The following is a 25,280-nucleotide window of genomic DNA, read 5'->3' on the forward strand; positions in this document are numbered from 1 at the left end:
TAATAATTGTAGCATTATCACAAAACTGACTTGTTTTGGCAATGTGATGATATGACTGAGAGCAATCAAATCTAACTCAAAGACAATAATTGCTAAGTACAGAAGAATGTAAGAACACAAGAAGGGCCCTGCTGGATCACCTCAAAGGCCCATCTAGTCCAGCATCCTATTCTCACAGAAGCTTGCAAGCTGAATAGCCATTACCAGAAATAGTTTCATTTGCTGTCAAGCAATTCTGTTACTTAGCCAAACATGTGTGATTGCGTAACTTTACCCACTCCCCCCCCCCATTTGTTTCTTTTCTTAATAAATTCACATTTAAAATATCAATTAAAGAAATATAGGCTAGATGTTCTGGAGGACAGGGTAAGGCTTGCTAGTGTGACCCTGCTCTCCACTGTTGTTTTTTGCACCCCTCCCTCCACTAGCACTACCACCCCTGCTCTCTATTGTTAAAACAAATGACATGAATGAGAGCTATTTTGTCAAAGGGAGGTATTGGCTTAGTTCTGGAAATGTTTATTTAACATTTGGATCTGCATTTTTCCAACTTTGAAAACAGATAGCAATTTAAAGAAATATGCCAAGGACTGAGAACCAGTCATTGGTAAAGAAATCAGAAGAAAATGAAATAAATAATACAAACATGAGATTGTCCCTACCTCCCAAACTCTCCACCCCTAATCCATTTCTGAAGAGACACAAATATCTTAACACAGAAGGTATCAGGGCATATAAACAATTCTCCTATGTAATTAGGCTTAGGAAGCATGAAGCGTCTGCCTCAAACCATAAGGCAATGAGAGCAGTTTCTGCTTGATGTGGTAGACAGTCCTGGCTTTGCCATCTTCCAGTGTTGACAGAAGGATGTAGACAGCTTTGTCTTTTCTCCAAAAGGAGCCAAGGAAGCAAAGTGCTAATTCAGTTGCATCTTTTCCATAAGAACAGCAGAAATTACCCACTTCTCATGTCCTCCTCCAAAACAATTAGCCACTGTGGTCATATTTGGGTTAGTCCCATGTTGAAAAATACACCAATGAAATCTAATGGGTGTTACTGGGCAGGTGAGACCTGGGGATCAAATTTCCACTCAGTCAGGAAGCTCACCAGGCCAGCTATGTGTCTCCCTACCCTACCTCATAAATTGTTATGAGGATAAAATGGGATTATCCCAGATATAGGACCTGGAGGAGGGGAGGGATATAAATGTAACAAATTCAAATGTTTGCACACCAGCATACTTCTTAGCTGCTTCCACAGTTACCTCAGCACTGTAGAAGCTACAGCAACTTTGCAGTAACACTCCAGTATGTTGGAGAACTACATAGTCAAGCTGGAAAAGAATTAAAGAATAAACCCATGACTTGTATGCAGTACTGCCCTTCCACTCCTTGGTAGCTCTTTGATCCAGCAGAGGCTTGAAGGACATTGCTGGCTCCCTATTCCATCTGTAGTCCCCTACACACCCATTTGCTCCACAGAGTTGGGTTATCCTCTAGAACAGCATGAGAGGTGGCATGGTAGCAGAAAGGGGAAATCTGTGAAAAACTCCTTCCTCTTCTGTTCATAGATGCCTCAGATGGATTAAAGGATCTTTCATGAACAGAAGGGCAGCACTGGATATAGTCTCATGTAGTTGCAACAGAAGGAGACAAAAAGGAAAATAAAATGTGATTTTTAGAATTTAGATATGGTAAATATTACACATAAAAGAAAAAGAGCACTCAGAAACCAAGAAAGGATTTGTCCACAAAACCCCCGTGGAGTGTCACACAGAAAAAAGAGTAGAAGTCATGTCAAAAGCTGGAGATAAATAATGGAGAGGAAGTACAGAAAATTGGCCACATGATTTAAGTAAGAGATAATTCAAAATGTAAGTGCCGATTCAGAGGAGTGACAAAAAACACCCACATTGACAATAAGCTAACTAAGAAGTAGCAGAACAGGACATTTGAGTACTTGCAGACTGAAAAGTAAAAGAGAATTAGGGCAATAATTAGAGAAGGAAGTAAGATCAAGAGATGATGAGAGAAACAATAACTTTCTTTTAGTTGAAAAAAAGGATAAGTACCAGAAGAAAGTTAGAGACTAACATAAACAACAGAAAAAAGAAGAAATGAATTAACAAGATATTTGGATTTAAAAAAAATAAAATATCTAGCATAGAAGCAGTTAGTGCAGAACAGAAACACAAAGAATATAATCAAGAGATAAGGAATATGTGGGGGGGAAAGGCTAAAATTACCATGAGAATGATTAGAGGAGAAAGAAAAGCATGAAAAATAGAAATGTTATTACAAAGAACTGACCAAGAACCTGAGGAGAAAGAGGAAGGGCATGGAAAAGATGACAGGTGGAGAGATGATTAAAGAGGAGGGGAGGCACTGAGGATGATGAGTAAGTACAAAGAGAAATAATTGCTGAGCAGAAGATGGAAAAAGTGAGGAACATAAATGTGAAATTAATAAGATCTAAAAAGACTACAGGACTGAGAAATATGAGTAGCAGCAAAGATAGCAAAGGAAAAGAATAATGCATGAAGAATCAGGGGAAGAAGACACATTAGTAATATGAGATTAAACAGAATACATATTAATTGACTTAATCATTAAAAGAAATTGTCGTATAAGGCGGATAGGAATATGGAAAGTAAACCGGATGAAAAAAAAAGATCAACAAAGGTTAGCTGTGAGATCCAACAGACAATGAGAAGGTGTAATAAATGTGATCAAGAGCATGTCCAGGAAAATAGGTCAAAGGACTGATAGGAACAAAGACTAAAGAACTACGAAGAGAAGATAAACAACCAAGTAGAGTAGAGATCACCAATGTAGTACCCTCCATATGTTTTGGATGACAACTCCCATTGTCTCCGATAATTGGCCGTGCTGAGGGGAAATCATGGGAGTTGTGGCCCACAACATCAAATGGGCACCATGTTGACTTCCCCTGGAGTAAACGGATCAGAGCCTGGTGAAAGTGAATATTAAACGGACCTCAAATTATAAGTGAAAGAGGTTATAAAAATAAGAAAAATGCAGGTCTCAAGATTCAGAAAAAAGGACACCCAGGGGTTGTTCAACAATTGTGACAAAGAGGAAATTGACAGAAAAAAATATCTTGAATTAAATTCAAAAGACATGAAAGCACAAGGAGAGAGTGACCAAGGCTGACAACAGTGTATAAAAATAAGAAAGCACCCATTAGCTCCATAGCCCCAAGGTACATAAAGAAAGAGTAACAATAAAATATATATATGAAAAAGCTCCAGGGGTTACAAATCAGAAGAAGTAATGAATGTTTTCACTACAGCAAAAGAAGACCATCCATGAGAAACAGCTAGGATAGAGGCTTTATTAATAGAAGAGTGACACTTTAAGAGAGAATTGGTAAATAATTAAGCGGAACATAGCGCAGAAATATGATTCAGCTGAGAACAGCAGCAATGGAAAGGACCACAGAGTCCAGCCCCAACCAAGGTGCTTGTAAGGCTGCTGAATCACCAGCTAAGGGTCCCTGACTCTGAGCCTGATGCTGAAAATCAGAAGGCCACTAAATGTGAGGCTGGCAAGCAGGAGTCCCCTGGACCAGATCCTACAGTACCTGAGCCCAAAGAGCCATAAGTGGGACCTTCACAGGCACCTCCCCCTGGGCTCAAGGAACCAAGTGCCTCCTAACCTACTTCACCAGCCCTTGCAGGACTTCAGGCCCATGATGACTCAGACTTTCTTGTTTCAGCAGGCATTTTAAGGTAGTGCTTGGTGTTATGATACATTTTTATTGTTTTATTGTTTTATTTTCTGCATGGTTTATATTTATGTACCCCACTTAGAAATGCTAATATTTAAGTGACATAAATGTCTTTAATAAATAAACAGCAGAGGGAGCACACCAGATGAAAAGAGAGGGAGTGCAGAAGTGCCCATCTACAGGCCAGAGGGTTGGCCCTTTAAAGACTGTAGTTCTCAGAAAGGGGGTAAAGCCTAGGAGCGGTGGACTGGAAGCAAAAGCTCAAAAGGCCTCAGACCAGGGCCTCTTGCTTTTGTCAGAGCACATTGCTCACACTGTGGTGCTGTAACATCTGGCCTTGCTGCCTTGCCCAAATTTGGGAAATATCCACAGCTAATAAAAGTACAACATCCACAACAAACTGAAGAGAATCTACAAAACAAGGCAATAGTATAAACAGCAACATTCCAAACCAAGGAAGGGATACATATATCTTACAGTGGCCAAATGTTACTGAACTTATTATTTCCACAAATAATATCAAAGTCAAAAACACTTAATAAGTAAAAGACCTACCCTCATGTCAAGTCTGTAAATATGATACCAGTTTTTCCACTTAAAAACCACCTGATCATGTCAGAATGTGAAGCTTGTAACTACATCAACGTTAGTGAATGGGGAAGAGAGGCCAGGCAAAAAACTTTGGCACATCATCAAGCATATCAAATGCCAGCTTTTTTTAATAGTACAAAATTACAGAGGGCTCAAATGTTGAAAACAAGAGTTTAGTTTGTTCTACCTTTTGCCTTTGGGCTATTTCACCTAAGGGCAACATTGCAGGTATATTGTAGCAGTGTGTGAACCAGCTATTTCTGTAATATGGGAAGCTGATCCTCATAAACCTGAGTAAGATGGATGAAACAAAGGGGGAGGAACCACAACTAATGGAATAGCTATTGTCTTTGGTTGAAGAACAGAAACAGACTTCATTTAGCAGTGCCTAACAGTAAATTAATGTTTCGAGGGATTTATGGGCATATTACATGTAGAAAATCTTTCCATTAATATGAGAGTCTATGTATAGTCACTTGAGCTTTGGAATTTGGTGGTTAACCTGTGACTGGTCTGTACCACGTCTAGCACATAGGAAAACCTCCTGAAAGCTAGGCATTCCAACAAGGGGTTGTAGCATAGTATTCTCACTGACCTCTTAGTTTTCTATATGGAAGTATTTTTTTAAAAAAATCAATCTTCAATACAGATTAAATATGACCCTTGATTCCAGCAGAAGTGGGGCAAATAGCTTTTAAGAACATCACAAAATGGCTACATAAAAAGAACTTGAGCAAGAATTCTCATGGTGTCCAGTCTGTGCAAAAATGAAAACATCCCACCCCAGCTCAAAATTGCACAAGTGTATGCAAACTAGACATAAATTTTAATCCAATAATTATAATCAACCCTAACTCTCCCAGCATGAAACCCTTCTGTCTTTAATAGAATATTGGCATCAAAATTAACAAATCCATTCTAGATGTTGGGCATATGGGAAATTAAATTTAGCTTCCTTAGCCCAGACTGCATAAACTAGGGCAACACAGAGAAAGGCATACAAATAATACCTTCCCTTCAAGGTGTCTTCAAACAAAAACGTATAAAGGTAACATCTTGCCCTTTTTAATATTTAGGCTCTTCACATTCCTCATGAAATGGAGGACAGAATGTGCTCCTGCATCTTGGAATATACTAGGGTGGAAGAAAAGAGAACTTCTTCAGCCACTCCGAGTTGTCAACCTGTTTAATTATTACTCACTATCACCATCATCATTTCTACATAAAGCTTTCCAATCCTATAGTGCTTTGCATCTCTTCACTTACTGGTCCTCATTCAAACCCTGTGAGATACCAGTGAGGCTGAGAGACACGTGGCCATGTGTTCACATGTCATACTAACATATGGTTTAGTGTGATGTGAAAAGGGATGGGATCCATTGGCTGGCGCCAGTTCAAAAGCATTCCATCTACCTAACAGACCGGTATTGAGTTTGTTCTTTGTCTGCTAGCCGCTGCTTTTACCAACCCATTTTCCCTCACAAAAATATTGATACTGATATTTTAAAAATTGATGATTTTAAAGGGCATATTGATATTTTGAAAGGAAATATTGATAAATGAAAGGAAATATCAATAAAATGAAATATTTTAAATTCTGGGCCTCTTTTAGCCTCCAAGAATGGCAAATCTAAGCAAGTTTAATTTGGCATATGTGGATTAACAGGCAAAGCAGTCTAAACTGAAGATTGGGTGCCTGTTGTGGAAGATGAGGTGAGGAGACAGTGATTCAAACTGGTCAAGTCAGGAACTATGTTTGCATGTGATGCTAAATGATAGCTTAGCCTGATATGCATGAGCTGGAATGAGCCTGAACAAGCACTGGGTTTGTGTGCTCCCCTCTTCCCTACTCCTGGCCAATACAGTGGGGGAGAAGCACACGCACGCAAGGTTAACGGCTCTTTCCTGCCTATTCACATCTAGGGATGTTCTAGAATTCCACCCAATTTGGTTTTGGCACCAAATTTTCCATTAATTCACATATGTTCTACCACTGTGGATCAGATTTTTATGTAATGATTTTCCACAGCTATTTTTGAAAATGGATTTTTAAAAAAAAAATCCTCTAAAATATCAATATTAAGAATGATAATTTTTATCTCTTTCTAGCAGTGGTGGACCTATGGCAAGGCAAGATGTGGCAGCTATCCAAGGCAGTCTAGATTTTGAGCACCACTGAGGTGTAGCAGAATTAGATACAGACAGATTGGATCCATGGGGCACAATCCACCCAGAAATTCTCCTTTGCAAGGCCCACTGAGATGACTGGAAGAGGTTTCCATTCATTTCACTGAAATTTAAAGAAGAGAATTTCCTATAGTGAAGCTTTTGCCAACCTTTGGTCCCCAGATGATGTTGGGCTACAACTCCCATCAGCCCTATCCAGCATGGCCAATGGTCAGGAATGATGGGAACTGTAGTCCAGCAACATCTGGGGACCCAACATTTGGGAAAGGCTGTCCTAGAGGATTGTATCCTATGCTGATTAGTCAAAAGAAAACAGTCTTTTGGATTTCCCCCCACAGGCATCCCAGTGTCTTGAACTGGCCAACAATGCCTTGAAATAAAGCCAAAAGACAAGCTTGTGTGGATCTTATTACTTTAATCTGAAGCCAAATATTTTTTTCCTCATTCCCTCCTGTCAGTCACGTACACCAGAGCCAGGGCCACCCCCACTTCTCTTCCTCTCCCCCACTGCTACTGCCCCCCTTGCCCTCTTTCTCACTCCCCCCACCCCCTTCCATACTTGCTATACAGCATATCTCCAGAGAGTGCCTGTCTCAATTATGCTCACACATAGAGATGGGATGAATATAGGAAGCGGGGGGGGATTAAAATGCAAGCTCCCTGCATTCAAACATGTTGGCCACATTTCAAATTGGGTTCAGCCCCCTTTAGACAAGGCCTAAATTAAAACAGGTTTCACATTTCCCTTCCTTCTTACCTTGGGGGAGGAGCAGTAATAGGCGGGAGGGGGGGGCAGGAGTACAGGCCAGAGGCTTCTCATGTCAGACTTCCCTTAAATGGTGAAACATGTCATTTACAAATAAGAGAATACTTGAAAGTCCTAGCTACCAATTTCATGCTCTCTAGATTATTTTCTGCAAGGGATTATGGGGTTTGTAGTCATCTGTGGAGACACCCCACAGGGTCTCTCTTGCCCCTATGCCACTTTGTTGTGCCTTTCCCAAAGTAAGGCTCCTTACCTCCACTTTTCCCTTGTCCTCCTGCCAGCCGCTTCCCTAAGAAAGAAGAGAGCCTTACTTTGGGAAAGGGACAACAAAGTGGCATAGGGGCAAGAGAGACCTTGTGGGGTGTCTCCACAGATGACTACAAACCCCATAATACCTTGCAGAAAATAATCTACAGACCATGAAATTGGTAGCTAAAGAGAGGCCTTGCAAGTATTCCCTTATTTGTAAATGACACGCTTCATCATTTAAAGGAATCTTGGGGTCAATAGCAAGGGATTTGAATTGTTCACAACTGATTTAATAGCTGGAAGGAACTGTATTCTAAGCCAAAGGCCTTAAAATACAAGGAGTGTGAAATTGCTTCCTAAAATTGCAATCCTAATAATGTGAATAATGTCTGTCTGGTGCTGTTATTAACAGGCTGTGTTCAGTTCTGCAAACTGACACCATCACATGGCTGAATCTCTGTGCCTCAATTGCCCAGGGATTCTAACCATCATCAGTGTTTTAACATAACTGGAAGCCTTCCAGAGGATATTTCTAGTATGCTTCAGGTATAGAGCTAGCCTTGAGCATTAGCATGTGAGATGGCCATGGATAGGTCAAAATCCTCCACAGCTTGCTTGTGGATCTTATCTACAGTGACTCACAATTCATGGTGGGAAAGAGGGAATGCTAATTAAAAAGAAACCAAGCCACCACTTTAACAAACAGAGAGATAAAACATGGATTCCATGCTGCACAAAAGAAGGTCAGAATGGTTCCTGCTACAGTCAATGTGCATCCTGGTTGGATCTGCAAATGCACCAAAGTTAACCTCCATTTCCCATATCCTCTTTCTCTTTTATTTATTCTTTAAATAAATTTCCTTATCTGTAGTACGTACCAGGAGAAAATTAATATAGTCCAATACCTTCTCTCATAACACAATACTGAAAGAAACTCCATGGCATTTATGATAATTGGGGGGCAGGGGGTTGGCCACGTCCTACCCTGGTTGCTAGGAATGTCCCTTCCAAGACATCATGCTGTATAAACAATAAAGCATTTCTGTTGACATGCCTCCTCCACTTCTTCTGTATTCTGCTTATTTGATAACGTGAAAGAGCACAAAGGCACCACACACACTTGCTATTGTTAAACTTAAGCCTACTTAAAGAGACACTCAGCTACCTTGCAAGGAAGTTAATTGTGAGGCTATGATTTTCAACGCTGACTCCAAACCCACACACACACACAATTTATTTATTTACTTATTTATTGTATTTATATACCGCCCCACAGCCAAAGCTCTCTGGGCGGTTCACAATTCCTCTAGTTTCATTGGTTAAGCATGAAATAAAGTTTGGGGGTGAGGATCATGAATCTCATCTTTGCTTTCAAAGTGAAAAAGCTTGTATTTAATACCCATGAATTCATCTATGCATAAAATAAATAAGAGTAATAACTGAAGAAAAAGCCTGCTCATGTCCCTTTAAATGGAAGAAATACCCATAAGCTTATATGCTGCAGTACACTATGCTGCAGCCATCTATATACAGCCTTCCAATGGTCTTAACTGTATCAGAAGGCTCCTTAGTGCTTTTTCATTATGCTTAACACTGCTTTTTGCAGTGAAAAGAGAAGGGGGTGGAGAGGAGGAAAGCGGAGGAAATGAGAAGTTGTTACCTAAGTTGCAGAGGCACATATGTACCGAGGGAATCTACAATATGTCCTTTAAGGAAACACATGCATCAATGCTCAGAGCCCATTAGATTATTTGTTCCTTAGGGGATATCACAAAAGTACGTTAAAATGCAACATAACCTCATTGCTATGTTCAGACTATAGGCATTTGAGCTTCTTCTTCTTTTATTTTCCTTAAAGAAAAATTGCAGGTATTAATACCCAAGAAACCACCACAGGGCCTTTTCTGGTGCTTAAGGTTAAACCCACACAGTTCTCAAATAAAGCATCTTCATTTCAGATTATGTTCTCATCCTCCATTAGTGTATTTTAAATCTTATGATGGGGGTGGGGGAGCCAAATGGCTTCAGTCAAAATTCAGAAAGACCCACAAGACCCAAATGCCCAGGACTCAATTTGTCCTAAGTACCTCTGCATCCAGGGTAATTACAACACAATGGGGGGGGGGAGGCTCTGGGATCTCATGCCAATCTTTTAACCTAACAAAATAAAGTTGATTACAACAGTTGATTTAGAGATTATTTCCCAATAAAATAGGCCCTCAAGATAAAAATCAAACACTGCAACAGCACATTCAATTATTCCTGTTCACATTAATCTATTGTTTCAAAGGCAAACATGTGACAGAGTCCCAGCATAAAGAAAACAGCTATTTTTGCACACATTTATACCACTAGTCTACAGATCAACTATTTATCTTCACATGAAAACTATGCAGATGTTCTTTGTTTCACCTGTAAAATTGCCATTTCTAAATTTATTTCTGTTGCAGTTAACCAAACAAGCTCACATCTCAAGACAATGTGATAATCTGCCTGAGAAAAACAATGCACACCACCTGCACTGTCACTGCAATAAGTCTAGAATCTGACTTTAAAAAAATCTGTCTTTCAAAGCCCCACCCCCCAAGTTATGGCCCACAATGACATTTCACAGTCCTAACAATTATCCACAGTCACCAAGTTAAAAGCGTACAAGACCTCTGCTCTCATTGCAGTGCTAGATGTCAAAGTAAAACAAAGGAATCCATGTAAAGAATTTGCTGCTACAAATAAAGGTACCTTTTTCTTCCGATCCTTGGATCTTTTCCTGTGTTTCCTCTTTTTCTCATTTTCTTCTTCAGGGTTAAGTTCTAAATCTCTGTTTTTCTTCAGCTGTGATGCTGCATGAGCCATAATGCATTAAGAACACCCTTTGCAACAATCCTTCCTGGTATATAAGGTGATATCCTTAGGCACCTTTAACCAGCCCTTATAAGCAATGCCTGGAAGAAAAGCTTTGGCCAGAGCCAGGAAGACATTCGGAATTCAAAGGTCTTGATGAAGCTGGCAGATGCTACACAAATTCACGCTGGCAGATCTCTTCCAGTACCTTTCTGTATCTGAACCTCAACAAAACAGCGCAGCCATCCTAATGCATTTAACGTAATGAGAAAGACAGCTGGGACAGAGAAAGCTGTATTATGGTTGTATCCCCTGCCACCAGCTGGAAGTGTCTAAGTGATTCCACTGAAGGGGGTATGCTAGAAATGATGGTTTCCTCTTACAAATATTCCAAAGCAACAACCCCTGCTGCATCAGTGTTCTTCATCAAAAATCCTCAAATGTATTTTAGCAATCCACCCCCAAAAAGCAACCATCATGATTTATACTCCACACTTAGTTTTGCAGGGTAAGCCACTTAACCCACAATGAAATGGAGCAGCTCCCACTTTAGATTAACTGCTGATAGTGACAAAAATATATATCTTTTTTTCTTCATTTTACCATGGAGACCCTGACTGCATTATGTAGCAAACAATGCATGCATTGCTATATCTTAACAGTGTGTCCTTTATGCTGAATGTTCAATCTTGCTGCAAGGATTACAGAAAGCACTGTTGTCTTTCTTTTTTAAAACACATGCTTATTACAACACATCTTTGGAGGTGGGAGGGGGAAAAATGTGATCATGCTAGTGTATGAAACAGGCATCCAATTCATAGGAAATTTCCTGGCAGTTTTCTTAACATAATCAAAGAGGGAAGAGGACACACAACAGCCAGGAATCTGTTAAACAAACCCTGTTTCCATGCACTGAGCAATGTAGACTTAGGCATTTTTGTCAGGGTTTGCTTCAATCACCTTGCTATTTTTGCCACCTGAGTCCTCAGTGACTGCAGCTTCTGAATATTCATTATGGGAGGTAAAATAGCATCAGTATAAAAGGCCTGCAGGGGCATTTTCAACTAGCATAGGTTCAAATGAGATCTAGACAATTTGTACCACGTTTTTCTTATCCATTGACATCTAGAATTATACTTACATTGCAGATATATACAGTGTACACATCTATACATCATAGATATGCATGAGTGCTTGTGTCTGTGCACACACAGACACTAGCATTGTCCACTCATTATTGTTTACCACAGCAGTGCTAAAGAGAAATCAGACAAGGAAGGGACCAGCTTGTCTACCAGAAATAGCTGCCTTTTTAAGCGGAATTGCAATCACATCTCCCGATAGAAGAACAACGCTTGCTCTAAGTGTAGTGTACCATCCAAGGCGTGCTGGAATCCCAGGGTCTGTGACAAAGGACTGGAACAGAGATTTCCCTTGGGGTTACAAGAGGTATTATTTGTGTGTGTTGCCCCCTCCCCCCCATCGCAGAGACAGAAGCTAGGCGCACACTCCTCCTTGACCTTCTTCCCAGATTATTATTTTCCTTTACACATCTTGATTGGCAGAGGAAGTAGAGTGCTGACCCACTTCTTATCCTTCCCTACCAGCGCAATGCAGGCAAGCTGTGTGCCTTTCTCCGTCTGGTGTTGACTGATGGGTGCTGAAGCCCAGCGGTGCAAAACCTCAGTTTTTCATAGGCTTTTGGATTCCCTGAGGGTCCTCACAGTTACCTTCGTAATATCTTAAAAGTACACAGTAGGCCTGCATAGTCTTGTTCTCTCACTTTTCTTTTTTACCTTCCCTTTCTCTTTAGGCTATTTGTGAGAACAAGTTATGGTTCCCAATGTTTGATTTTAAAAATACAGGTGCGTCCTCCACTCTACTCCAAGGTGAGTCCAAAAGATAGGGCAGGAGGAGCCAGGATGACATATGGCAATTCATGGGTGGAGCCAGAATTGGAACTGAGTGTGTTGTGGTGGGCAGAGCTTGCACAATCTGACAATTACAGACCCAGGACTGGTTACCTAATAGAAAGGATTCCCAAACTTTCAGGACCTGGAAGCACATTTGGAAATCTGGGAAACTGTAGTGGGTACCACAAAATACCAATTTCACAGAAGAAACACTGGTGATGCTCAGGACCTCTCCAAACCACAGGCAAAACACCTACACCACACAAAAGAAATAGAACACAGGCAAAATAATTAGGCAACACACACACACACACAAAACTTTTTTTAAAAAAAGGAAATCCTAAAATGCCTAAATTAAAAATGGGAGGGGCTTTGCTGAGCACCAGCAGAGGTGTCTGCAGGCACCATGTTGCCCACAGGTGCCACATTGGAGATTCCAGGGTCAGACCAAAAAAGATGTATATAATATAGGAAAGCTGACTTATACTGAGTCAGACCGTTGGTCCATCTAGCTCAATACTGTCTACACTGACTGGCAGCGACTCTCTAGGCTCTCAGGCAGGACTGTCTCCCAGCCTAACCTGAAGATGCCAGGGACTGAACTTGAGACCTTCTGCTTGCAAGGCAGTTGCTCTGCCACTAAGTTATGGCCCTAATAAAAAACAGTGGACACCTTCCTTTGGAGGAAGGTGCAGGATATAAATCTAATAAATAATAAAAGAGTCATAACATAAACAAAAGAGCTGAAAGAACAAAACAACAAACTCAGTCAAGGAAGACACAGCAGATGAAACTAACCCTCCACCTCAGCAGCCCTAAACCAATGTTTTAACACCAGGATAGTAGACTGGGTGCAAGTGGGGTCAAATGGACCTTCTACAACATGGGATACGTACATCTCGCTTAGTCTCCAAAGGCAGAGGGAGGAGACACAGAGCTGATCCTCATTGGACAACATAAGACAAAAGACAATTTCATATGGATAAAAATACACTTTGAGATATACTGACGGTTACCCAAGAGATAATCCAGCAAGGAAGTGTCCAGGAAAGGGCAGGGTGGGGGGCAGAGAAGAAAGGTGCTTAGGTCTGCAACACAAGTAATTAAAAGGTGCAGGAAGTCAGGACAGAGAAGCAAAGCTGACCTGTAAACAGGAGGTGAAATTAGCATCAGCCAACACTGACCTGGCTGGAGGTGAGAATCACTGAATGACATATTCTAGGTACCAGAATCTTAAAAAAAAGAGATCCCATTCACCATCCTATTGCTAGCACAGCAATAACCCTATAAATAACTTTCAGCTTTCCAATGCTTCTCAGTGCACTTTGAAAACAGGATCAATGTTTGTCAAGTTGCTTTAGAGAACCTTGTAGCAGTCACAACACTACCACCAGGGTCTGTCCAACCATTAGGCAGAGTGGGGCAGGTTTTGGGTGCCATTATAGGAAGGCAAATTGTCCAGAAGTTTCATTTATTAGTATATATTAACCACAGGACCTCAGTCACTTGCTTTGAACCCCACTATGCCTTAGGCCAGCCTTGGCCCGAGGCTTAGAAATATGCTATACTTGAAATGGTATTTAAAATCCACATGAAACTGCTGGGGGAAGTCACCCAGGGGTTTGGGCTGAAATGTCATCAATATGCAGATAACATTTAACTCTATCTCTCACTTCCATCTCCTCATCTCAGGGAGACTGGGAAAGCTTGGAACAGGCAACTGAAAACTTCTCTGTTCAGACAGGATCTGCCTGACTCTCGTGAGGGAAGTTTTAGACCACTTTGCTCAGTTTTTGCTTTATATTCTGTGAAATTTAAACTGATTGTTTTGAATTTTATTGTTATCTTTTGTACATCTCTTTTGTAAACTGCTTAGAGACTGTTTATATTATATTATATTCCTCCTAATGGGAGGAAGGGCAGGATATTATTATCATCATCATCTAACAACAACAATTCATAAAAGTATCTATATACCCACTCTCATAAAATACAATTAACATAAAATTTAAAAAGTTGCTGGAAGTTTTAAAAAATAATAAAAAGTAATACATACCAAGCTGTATGTAAACTATATAATATAATAAAATAAAATTAAGTACAATAAAATAAAATAATACATAAACATGTGACATATATATGACATCTGTTGCACTGATTGCTGGTGTGTTTCCAGGCTTAATTCAAAGTTGTGGTATTGAACTATAAAGCCCTAAATGGTTTGGGACAAGATTATCTGAAGGAACAACTTCATCCACATCAACCTGCTCTCACTTTGAGATCATCCTCACCTATGAGATCAATCAGGTTGACAGGTATAAGGGATAGGGCCTTCTCAGTAGTGGTGCCACACTTGTAAAACTCTGTTCCAAGTGAAGCCCATCTGGCCCCATCATTGCAAGCTTTTAAGAGGGCTTTAAAGAGCCATTTATTAAAAATTGCTTTTACGCAAGTTTTATTGTGCCAATATATTGCAATAGGCCACTCTGATTTACTATTAACTGTTTTAACTATGATTATTTTATGTAAATGTAGTGGCCTATTACAGTACTTTGTATGTTAAAACCAGACTTTGTTTAAAGACTCTGCCACAGAGAATGCTTTCCCGACAATAAAAATAACAGAAAGCTGGACTCACTAGCCTGTTTCACAGAGAGAAACTGAGAGAGATCCATGAATGATCATAAACATGAATAAATGAGGGTAATTAGGTAATTACTAATTGACCTGGGCCCATCTCTCCTTTTCCTTCCAAAGTACAGGGATTCCACTTTCCTACAAAGCCTATTTAGAGCTGGAAATTCCTTTGGCTAATTAAACAACTGGCCCCAAATATGTGGCTGGATTTTCATTATGTGGATTAAATCCATTCAGCAGGGAATGCTGGAGTCCAAGTCCTCACCATGGAATTGGGGGCCTGTGAAGTTTTGAGAGAAGCTCATGCTTTCAGAGCAAAAACTAACTGAAAAAGTCTAAAACAGAAAAAAGCTTGAAAAAGAAGAGCAACTTTTTGGGCAAATGGGCTCAGTTTCTAACATATGTAGACCAAGATAATGATTTGTCTGGTACAGCCAAATCATACAAATGCATGGATATGTTGGAACATAATAAAATAGAGCTGGGGAACCGGTGGCTTTCAAGACGTTGCTGGAGTCCAACTCCCAACAACCACAATCAGCATGGCTAATGGTCAGTGATTATGAGAGCTGGAGTCCAGCAGCATCTGGAGGGCCACAGGTGCCCCAAGGAAAGAGTAAAATGCAAAAAGTACAACCATGGCAGAATTAATTTACAGTTAATTTTTCTGTTGAGAGTAAAATTTATGGGGAGGGAGAGGGAAATCTGGGTCAGGAAATTCCATCTATTTGTTAAATAAAAGCAAGACACTTTGCATACAGTATTTTAATAGAATATATTATAACATGTAGCATGTTACATTGAGAAGCTATACATATTATTCTCATAAAGTTTTCTAAAAGTAAAATAAATGGCTCCTGACAGGGCAATGGCATCTTGCCCAAACAACATCAAAGCGGGAGTCTGCAGAAGCTGAATGCAACTTCAGTGGTGTAGAACAGGGATTCCCAAACTGTGGTACGTGGACCGCCAGTAGTCTGTGAGCTTCATTCTGGTGGTCTGGGGTGTGTCTGTGGATTTGTGACTGAAGACAAGAGATGGCACATCCATCTCATTAAACATGCACACTGATTTTAATTGCATTTTAATTGCTTTTTATTTCTTGTATTAGATTTTATTGTTTCACAATTTGAATTCCACAGAATATATGTAAAAAATAAAAGAAGCAATAAAAACACAATTGCTGCAACCGGCAGAAAAATCATTAAGTAGTCTGCCAAGATTCTCAGCAATTTTCAAGAGGTTCATCAGAAGAAAAGGTTTGGGGACCATGGTGTAGAACAAGGGTGCCCAACTCAAATGAGGTGGAAGGGCCAGATTTCCCACCTTTCTGATGCTCAGGAACCATATCCAAAGCTCAGTTCCACCCCATCTTGATAAGCATCAGCTCCAAATTCTTCTTCCTAAAGCTCATTGCAAACATACCTGGGGTCTAACCCAGGAAAGAGAATGGTAGCTTTAAAAGCCTGCCCCCCCCCCGTGTGAGAAAAACTGTCTCATCGAAAACGTGCCCCTTAAAATGCTTAGGGTGTGCCTAGTGTACCTAGTGGGAGGGATGTGGGCTACCTCGCACCTAGAACTATGCTACGCCCGCCCCCCCGGATTTTTGTCTTCTTTTTAATTTGTGACATGACAGACGATGACAACCTCCATTTAAAGAATAACAACTTGTTTTAAGAACAGGAGCAATTTAAGAATAGGACCCTCTGAAAAATTCAGTGAAAAAGGCCAAGGCATGTACACAACAAAAGCCTCATTTGGAAGAGCCCCTAAAGTCTGCTAACTCAAGATTTTTCCTAACTGAAGGTGGAATGATCACAATGACCCTATAACTACTTAAGTGATCCTGAAAAATACATCTTGTACAGTGACATGACCCTTGAAGAGTTAAATATTAGAACTTTGTATTATGGTCTACAGTTAGACTTCCTCTACCCCTTGGATTTTCCTTTGCTCTGCTTTTCACTTTCTTTTTCATTTGTGTTCTCTATCCAGCCAGCAATAAGGAAGCATGTTTGTTTGCCTGCAATAAGAAGTAGGTTTATTCTGGAGTTATTATAATGAATAGAACCATATTGGGGGCTTATTGCTAAGGGTGAAATAAAGAGATAAAGTGATCTGAAAAAATGACCACCCTTTACTCTTTTAAGGAGGATGGGTGGAGTGTCAGATGACTGGAGAAGGACTAATGTTGTCCCTATCTCCAAAAAGGGCAAAAAGGAGGAACCTGGGAACTACAGACCAGTTTGCCTAACATTGATCCCTGGGAAAATTCTAGAGCAGATTATAAAGCAGTCAGTCTGTAAGCACCTTGAAAACAAGGCAGTGATTACTAGAAGCCAACATGAATTTATCAAGAACAAATCCTGCCAGATTAATCTTATCTCATTTTTTGATTGGGTAAACTCCCTGGTAGACTGTGGGAATACTGTGAACATATCTCTACTTCAGCAAAGCTTTTAACAAAGTGCCTCATGATATTCTGATTAGCAAGCTAGATAAATGTGGGCTGGATGGAATGACTATTAGATGGATCCACAGTTGGTTACAGAATCATACCCAAAGACAGCTTATCAATAGTTCCTTCTCAAACTGGGGAAGGAAATGAGAGGGGTACTGCAGGGCTCGTTCCTAGGCCCAGTGCTCTTCAATATTTTTATCAAAGACTTGGATGAGGAGGTGCAGGGAATGCTTATCAAATGTGCAGAGGATATAAAATTGGGAGAGATAGCTAATACCCTGGAGGACAGAAACAAAATTCCTTGGGATCTTGATTGGTTGGAGTATTGGGTTGAAAACAACAGAATGAAATTTAACACGGATAAGTGCAAAATTCTACACCTAGGAAAAAGAAACCAAGTGTACAATTATAAGATGGGGGATACTTGGTTCAGCAATACTACATGCAAGAAGGATCTTGGATGTTGTAAACCACCCAGACAGCTTCGGCTATGGGGTGGTATACAAATGAAATAAATAAATAAATTGTCGTTGATGACAAGCTGACTATGAGCCAACAGCGTGATGTGGCTACAAAAAAGGCAAATGCTATATTAGGCTGCATTAACAGAAGTATAGTTTCCAAACTGCATGAAGTACAGTACTAGTTTCCCTCCATTCAGCACTGGTTAGGCCTCATCTTGAGTACTGCATTCAGTTCTGGACCTTGCACTTTAAGAAGGATGCAGACAAACTGGAACAGGTCCAGAAGAGGGCAATGGGGATGATCAGGGGACTGAAAACCAAGCCCTATGAGGAGACTGAAATAACTGAGCATGTTTAGCCTTGAGAAGAGAAGACTGAGGAGAGACATGATAGCACTCTTCAAGTACATGAAAGGTTGTCACACAGAGGATGGCCAGGATCTCTTTTTGATCATCCCAGAGTACAGGACATGGAATAATGGCTTCAAGTTGCAGGAAGCAAGATTTCAGCTGAACATCAGGAAAAACTTCCTCTGTTAGAGTGGTATGACAATGGAACCAATTACTTGGGAGAGCCAACACTGGAGGCATTCAAGAGGCAGATGGACAGCCACTCGTCAAGCATTCTTTAAGTTGGATTTCTGCACTGAGCAGGGGGTTGGACTCTATGGCCTAATAGGCTCCTAACAGGCCTCTACTATTCTATAATTCTATGGCAAAGGATGAAAAGAGCCCTAGAGGAATACAAATATTCCTGTGTACGCTATAGTTAGCTGCCTGGCTGGCCACCTAGGCTGTAACTCATGCCTAATTTCTGATTTTCCCAATATGTGCAGCTTAGCATGAGGCTTTTTCAGGGTTTGTAGACAGAAAAATCAACCCAGCAACCACACAAAAAAATCCAATTGCTTTCCATAATTATTTTCCAATTACTTTGTTAGACCTTTATATAGCAGCCAGTTAAAAAGCTTTCCCTTGATTGTCCAACAGGAAGGAAAATCTAAAGGCAAGGAACAAATCTAGGAGGGACTCTCAAGGAGGATTTAACAAACACACCTTACAGTATTTATTTTCTGTATGTCCTTCCCAAAACATATAGTATGGACAAGTTTGTTTTTCAGGTGGAATCTATAACTGAGATACCTAATGCAGCATCACAGCCAAGCTCAGAAGCTCACTGTCATTACCAAAGTAGTTCAGTTCATGAAGAATCAGAACACAAGGACAGACTACAGGTGAAAGGGTCTGAAGCTATAGGCAAAGTCAAGCCATTGAGTCTGGCATTCATGGGGATCTCTCAAAAAAGCATGAGACAGTTCAACCAATTAAACTTCATCCATGTAAATTACACACTCTCTGGATGAAGGAGGAGCGAGGGGGGATGTCACTGCCTTTCCCTTCCCCAGGCTTAACCCTCATGTCCTCTCCACGAGTGGGGGTGGGTGGGAAGGGATTGGCTGGCACTATGCATCTGCCCCCCAATGCCCCACCTAGAAATGTGGCTGCCTCACCTCTAACAAGGTGCCTCTCCACCAGTAAGCGTACTTTATTCAGTTGTGTAGAGTGTAATACAGACTATACTGGGGACTTGAAAGTAGCTAATGAGGTCCCTGGGTGTTCCGTTCGGAGGCGAGGAACACAGGCTCACATGTTTCAGGAAAGCTTTCTCTTTTTATTAAAGTACCATCCACCTTCAATGTCTTTCGGCTGATTAACTAACTAAGCTTTCTAGGAACTATTTCCCTGCCTGACACTGACTATCCTACTCTCCAGTTGCAGATGTTGACTCGGCACCCCTTCCTTGTCTCCTCCCGCATAAGTAGGTTTCTCTTTCGCACGCAAATTTGCTCCTTCAAAGAGCCAGCCGTTGCTCTTCACGCCTCTGAATCCTGTGAGAGCGGGGGGAGAGGGGCTGGACCTCAACTTCCCCCTCCGACTGAGGGGGGCTTGCCATCTTGATGGACGTAGGAAACTGCTGGATGTCCGGCTGGGAATCTGCCAACTGGTCAGGTGTCTCCTCCACTGCTGAAGCGGGGGGACGTGCCCTTGACAGGAGACGCTGCAAGACGTCCTTCCTCAAACCCTCACTCAAGTCCTCAAAGTCAGAGTGCTCCTCCTGCCAGCCCTCCCCCCTGACCTGGGTCACAACACCAAGCTTTATGCTTAACTCCCCATGGCATAGCACAGGCCTTCACTAAGCTGGTGCCCTCCAGATGGTTTGGATTACAACTCCCATCAGCCCCAACCAACCCAGCAATATTGGCTGGGGGTGATGGGTGTTGTGGTCCAAAACCCTGGAGGAGTAAAAGGTTAGAAAGAGGGTATAAACTGAAGCTTGCTTGTTTGTTTTGATAGACAGGGAAAGCAAATCCAATAAAATTTTGGAAAGGAAGGTTAAAAGGCACAGCTCTTCCGAGGCACCATGGCACAGGAGAACTAACATCAGGGAGAGAGCGCCATCACTTCTAATTCTGCCAGTACTGCTGCAGGTGCTGTTTTAAACATTCTGACTAAATTTTGTAACAAAAAATGTTTAAATGCCCAGGGAAAGGGAAAAGAAGAGGAGATTAAATCTGAATATAATGCACTGTTTCCCCAGATGTCACTTCAGATGTCACATGATGACAAACCCAGAGCTGGCATCAAGTGTACACTTAACATTGAGTTACAGCCAAGTGATTCTGGCTCCAAGATATACTCCATTGAGTAAGCCTGTACGAAACATGCCTTTGCGAACATGGATTTGTTGCATTTGCACTTAAAATGTTTGAAATGTTTAAAAACATAATGTGTGAAGTGGGCTTCAGAACCTGTAATTTACAAGAACCAACTTAATTTTGCTGTTGTTGTATGTCATGCCACTCACATTTATTACAGATGGGTAAAAAACTAAAACAGGACACCATTTAACAAACACATAATATTATTGCAGTTTACGTTCTATAAATATCTGGTTTGCTCTTGCACAGCTTCAAGACCAATAAGAATTTAGAAATAATGAATTTGTGCTATGCAGCTCTACGCCCACTCTGACAGAAAGAAATAGAATGGAAAGCAGCTTTTTTGACCTATTTATTACACTCAAGATGCCAAATAACACACTTTTGTTTTTATTTGAATTTTGCTTTAAACTTTCAAAATTTACAAAAAGTTTAGACTACTTACATTTTCCAGGTTAAAGTTAATGGTGAAATTCATGTCTATGCGAGTCATGGTTCCATTTTAGGTCCACTCAACTTGTGACTCACCACGAATAGCCAAACAAACAGACATATATTTGGAGGGGCACAAGTTCGCCACATCTGTTTTAAAGGGAAGTTTGGGTAGACTCATATGACTTTTTAAAAAACAATTTCCTTGTCAGTGCCAGACTGAGGAGGGATCACAGGCACTCCATGTGTTCTTCATGTAAGTATTTCTTACCCAGAAATCCCAGAACAGAAGGACAGAAGGTACTATTCTGCTGATGAGGCAGAAGCACAAAGTCAGACTCCTAGTTAGGTATACAAGGCCTGGTCAACCTAGAGGCTCCATGTAGCCTCTCAATCCAAGGGCTGGTGCTGTACACTCTTATTCCCTTCCCTGTCTAAAGAGGGCTTTGAGACCTTAGTACACACAGCCCCTGGTAGCTCACTACTCAGACACCAAAGTTCATAACTGAAGCCCTGGAGCTCCTGAAACCCCACAACTTACAGTGATTCACTCAGACAACCAGATTGAATATGAACAGTATCCTGGTCTTGTGAACACCCCAACTCATGCCTAGATCATGGACCAACACATGTTTATATGTCCAGCCTAAAAATCTAACCCCATGACTGAATAGCTTGCAAGAACTTGATTTCTTTTCAAAATCAAAATGCAAAAAGGGGGTACAAATGCCAAATTCACTAGTATTTGCTATCTAACCCATTGACAGGGCACAAAAATAGCTCGTAAGTCGCATCACCGTTGGGCTCATGCCAGGCCCATGCCACAAATAATCACAAGCAAATTAATTGGTAGGCTGTAATGGTCCAGAATACATAGCAGCATTATTTTTTAAAATCAGAACATTTGTAACTGAATCAGGGATCTGGAGTCTAATGGCACAAAAGTTCTCCCATGCAAGCCCTATTGAAATGAATAGCAGCCCAAATTGTACCCTAAGCAAGAATATTAAGGATTAGGTACAGTAACGGAGGATAGATCTGTCAAAGGCTATTAGACATGACAAGTGAGACCTGAAACAAATGTTCCACTGTGGAATATTCGTGTTCACCGTTCCACTAAGTCAACTAAGCCCATTTCCAGATTACTCCATTTCATTTCCCCTCATCTGGTTTACTATTTGTTCTTTCAACAGTGACTCAACATTCTATTACCCATGAGCATGCTCAGTTTTCATTGGATTGATTTGGTGGTCCCTCCCCTTAGAATTACTTTCTGTAAATATTTTATTTTTAAATTTCTTCAAACCTTAGAGTTCTCCCAAGCCTGCTGATACCTCCCTCTTGCACCATGGGAGATGCTGGTTGGTCACATAAGTGACAGCACTCGCAGCATGAACGTCGGAAATATAAAGAACAATACCTAAATGGAAACTCCATGTTCAGAAACAGTATACTTCTGTCTGTGACAAACATGGGAGGGTCATTAGTGCCATGCCCTGCTTGTGAGGTTCCAGAGGCATCTGGCTACCCACTGTCAGAACCAGGCTTCTAGGGCAGATGGACCTTTGCTCTGATCCAGACAGTTCTTTTATGTCCTTTGAATACATATTAGTCATGATAGTGGGTCATATTTACTTGTGGTTCAGTTCAACTGATCTTATGCCCATGTTCATGTCACTTATTTAGGAACATGCACTATTTGTTATTCATAAACGATAAACAGAAAGCAGTAACATTGTACGACAATCCTATTATCTGCAGTAGGATCAGTAAGTTAATCTTTCCAAAGCAAACATATCTGAGTAGGGCACAGAAGCCAGGGACAGCAGCCAAAAATTTCAAATCAAATGTAGCTGCCTCTCCATCCACTATGATGACGTATAAGCTCCAGACAATAGGAGCTTACAAAAGAGATCTCAGGCAGATATATGCAACTAATTAAGAACATAAGAACATAAGAAGAGCCTGCTGGATCAGGCCAGTGGCCCATCTAGTCCAGCATCCTGTTCTCACAGTGGCCAACCAGGTGCCTGGGGGAAGCCCGCAAGCAGGACGCGAGTGCAAGAACACTCTCCCCTCCTGAGGCTTCCGGCAACTGGTTTTCAGAAGCATGCTGGTCTATAAATCAGGCACAAAATCACTATCATGCTTCAAGGTCAGCGAATGCTGCTTTTCAGACAGCACTAAGGTGCCCATTCTTAAAGCGGTTCTAGAGCAAGGCTCCCTAACGTTTAGGAATCTCTCATGAAATGAAGCAGGTCTGGCAATGCTTGGTTGCATAATGTATTATCTGAATACATATTCACCTAAGAAAAGGTTTCTTTAGTGGAGTCTTGCAAGCTGAGAAAAGTTAATAGCTCACAATCCATTTTTAGCAGCCCATCTACCCACTCGACTGGAATCCTGAGGTGACAGGCTACACCATTTCAGATGAAAGGGGGGGAAGGTGTTTTTTTAGTGCACTCTCGTTTAAAAGAAACCAAATTCCCCACCGCCCTACTAGTTTTTTTACTAAAAGGAAGCCATGTTGTTGTTTTTAAACACAGAGCATTCAAATGTGTAATTATCCCAACATGGAGACAGGACTGGCTTGATAATAATGATGACTCACTTAAAAGGATACCATGGAGCACATACACCTTTCCCTGTTACAAAGCAGCATAAAGATTAGATAAAACTGTGTGAAAGCAACAGGTAAAATAGTAGATGAAAAATAGTATTCAGAAAAAGTACAATCTAAGGCTGTTGAATAAAATGATGTGTCTCTTGGGAGAAGACATTTCATAAGGCAGGGTACCATCACAGAAAAGGCCCTATTTCCAGTTGTCACCAACTTCATCTCTGAAGGAAAGAGCATAATCTACATAAATCTGCATAAGTAAAAACAATTCTGGAGGGAAAAGCATTTTCTATTTTTTATTTTTAGATGATGAATGCACATGTCACAACAATATGATCTCAAAAGAGACATTCCCTCTTGTGCAGGAAACAGAAAAGAGAAAGCATCTTCTGAGATGGCAGCCAACCCCCATGATTTTTTAAATAAGTACTCATGTTAAAATAATTTTTAAAAATATCTCACTTTATTTAATTGGGGGCACCTAACAAATCAGAAGATTGATTAATCAACTAAACACTGCAACCCTGACACATCCCCTCCCCCAACCACACAATGGATGTTTCAGTCCTGTCTTGAAGACCTTTCAAACTAGATTGGCAAGCCATAGCCACCACAGGGGAATAAAGTATGTCACTTGACCTGAGGCAGCTCCCTGGTATTGCCACATCTGACCTGTTTTAGCAAGTTTTTTTTATATAGCTTTTACAGTTTTGGTCGACCCCAAATTTTCTTGGCTGCTTTTATTCTTATTTCTACCTGTTATTTTAAAGGGATTTTCCCCCATATTTGCTGTTAGTCATCTTGAGACTTTAGCAATAAGATAGGTACAAATTTAGAAAACTAGCAAACAAAGGTCTTGGCAAGACATCAACAAAAAGGAGCTAAAGTCTTAAAATATCAGTTGAAATAAAATAGATTAACAATAATAATGTGCCCAGTGAATTGCAGTGTATCATCCTCTCCAAGAACATAACGTAGCAGTTCATTTAAGATTTTATTCTGCTTAAAGTAGTGGTTCATATAAGGAGTATTTCGTTCAGGCAAGATGTTTTGAAACGTGAAGCATTTTCATCCCCTTTTTCAAAGATGGAACACCAAGAACGGCTGAAGGCCTGATACCCAAGGTGACCTGCCATCAGAACTCAGTTTCATCAGAAGGTACTCAACAAGATCAGGGTCTTGCACTATGTCATACAGAATCAGAATCCATGGCATGTCATTTCAGAGAGACATATGCAAGCACCTATCTCTTCTAGTCAAAATCAACATCCTGCCGCTATTTGCAGATACGTGCAAAATTCCCTCATCTATTTAGGACAGGGTGAAGTAGGACATTCAGCTTCAGCTTAGAGGGCCCAATGCAAAGAATTCACTCTAAGCCTAGGAACCTATCCAAACCCAAGATCCGCTGAGATGAGCCAGGATTCAGCCAGCTGTAGTTTCAGCTCAGCCAGAAATACACCAGGGTAAGTCCTCCTCCCTGGTTTACCCAGGTCTCAGCCAAACTCTGCTTATCCCACTGGATCTTAGGTTTGGATTGGTCTCTTAGTGACAGGATAAGGCTATTGAGTGTTGTCAGGTGCCTTGTTTTCCTGCTCACAATAAACATCACAAATCCTGCTGTTCATTTGTGCCCATTAAGTGTTAAAT

At 40.8% G+C, this 25,280-nt stretch overlaps 1 protein-coding gene across 14 annotated transcripts in view; it reads right to left on the reverse strand.

Annotated features, from left to right (window-relative positions):
* Positions 1–25,280, reverse strand: part of ANK3 (ankyrin 3) — a 591,855-nt gene that overhangs the window by 327,738 nt on the left and 238,837 nt on the right. The window contains exon 1 of one of the 14 annotated variants that reach the window (XM_061635085.1): positions 10,283–10,396. The exons of the other annotated variants lie outside the window; for them this stretch is intronic. Coding sequence (XP_061491069.1) covers positions 10,283–10,396 — 114 coding nt within the window. Of the gene's footprint in view, positions 1–10,282; positions 10,397–25,280 lie in introns of those variants that run through there. 14 annotated transcript variants of the gene reach the window in all.

This window comes from Rhineura floridana, chromosome 7, assembly GCF_030035675.1.
Source record: "Rhineura floridana isolate rRhiFlo1 chromosome 7, rRhiFlo1.hap2, whole genome shotgun sequence".
In the NCBI taxonomy this organism is placed as follows: Eukaryota; Metazoa; Chordata; class Lepidosauria; order Squamata; family Rhineuridae; genus Rhineura; species Rhineura floridana.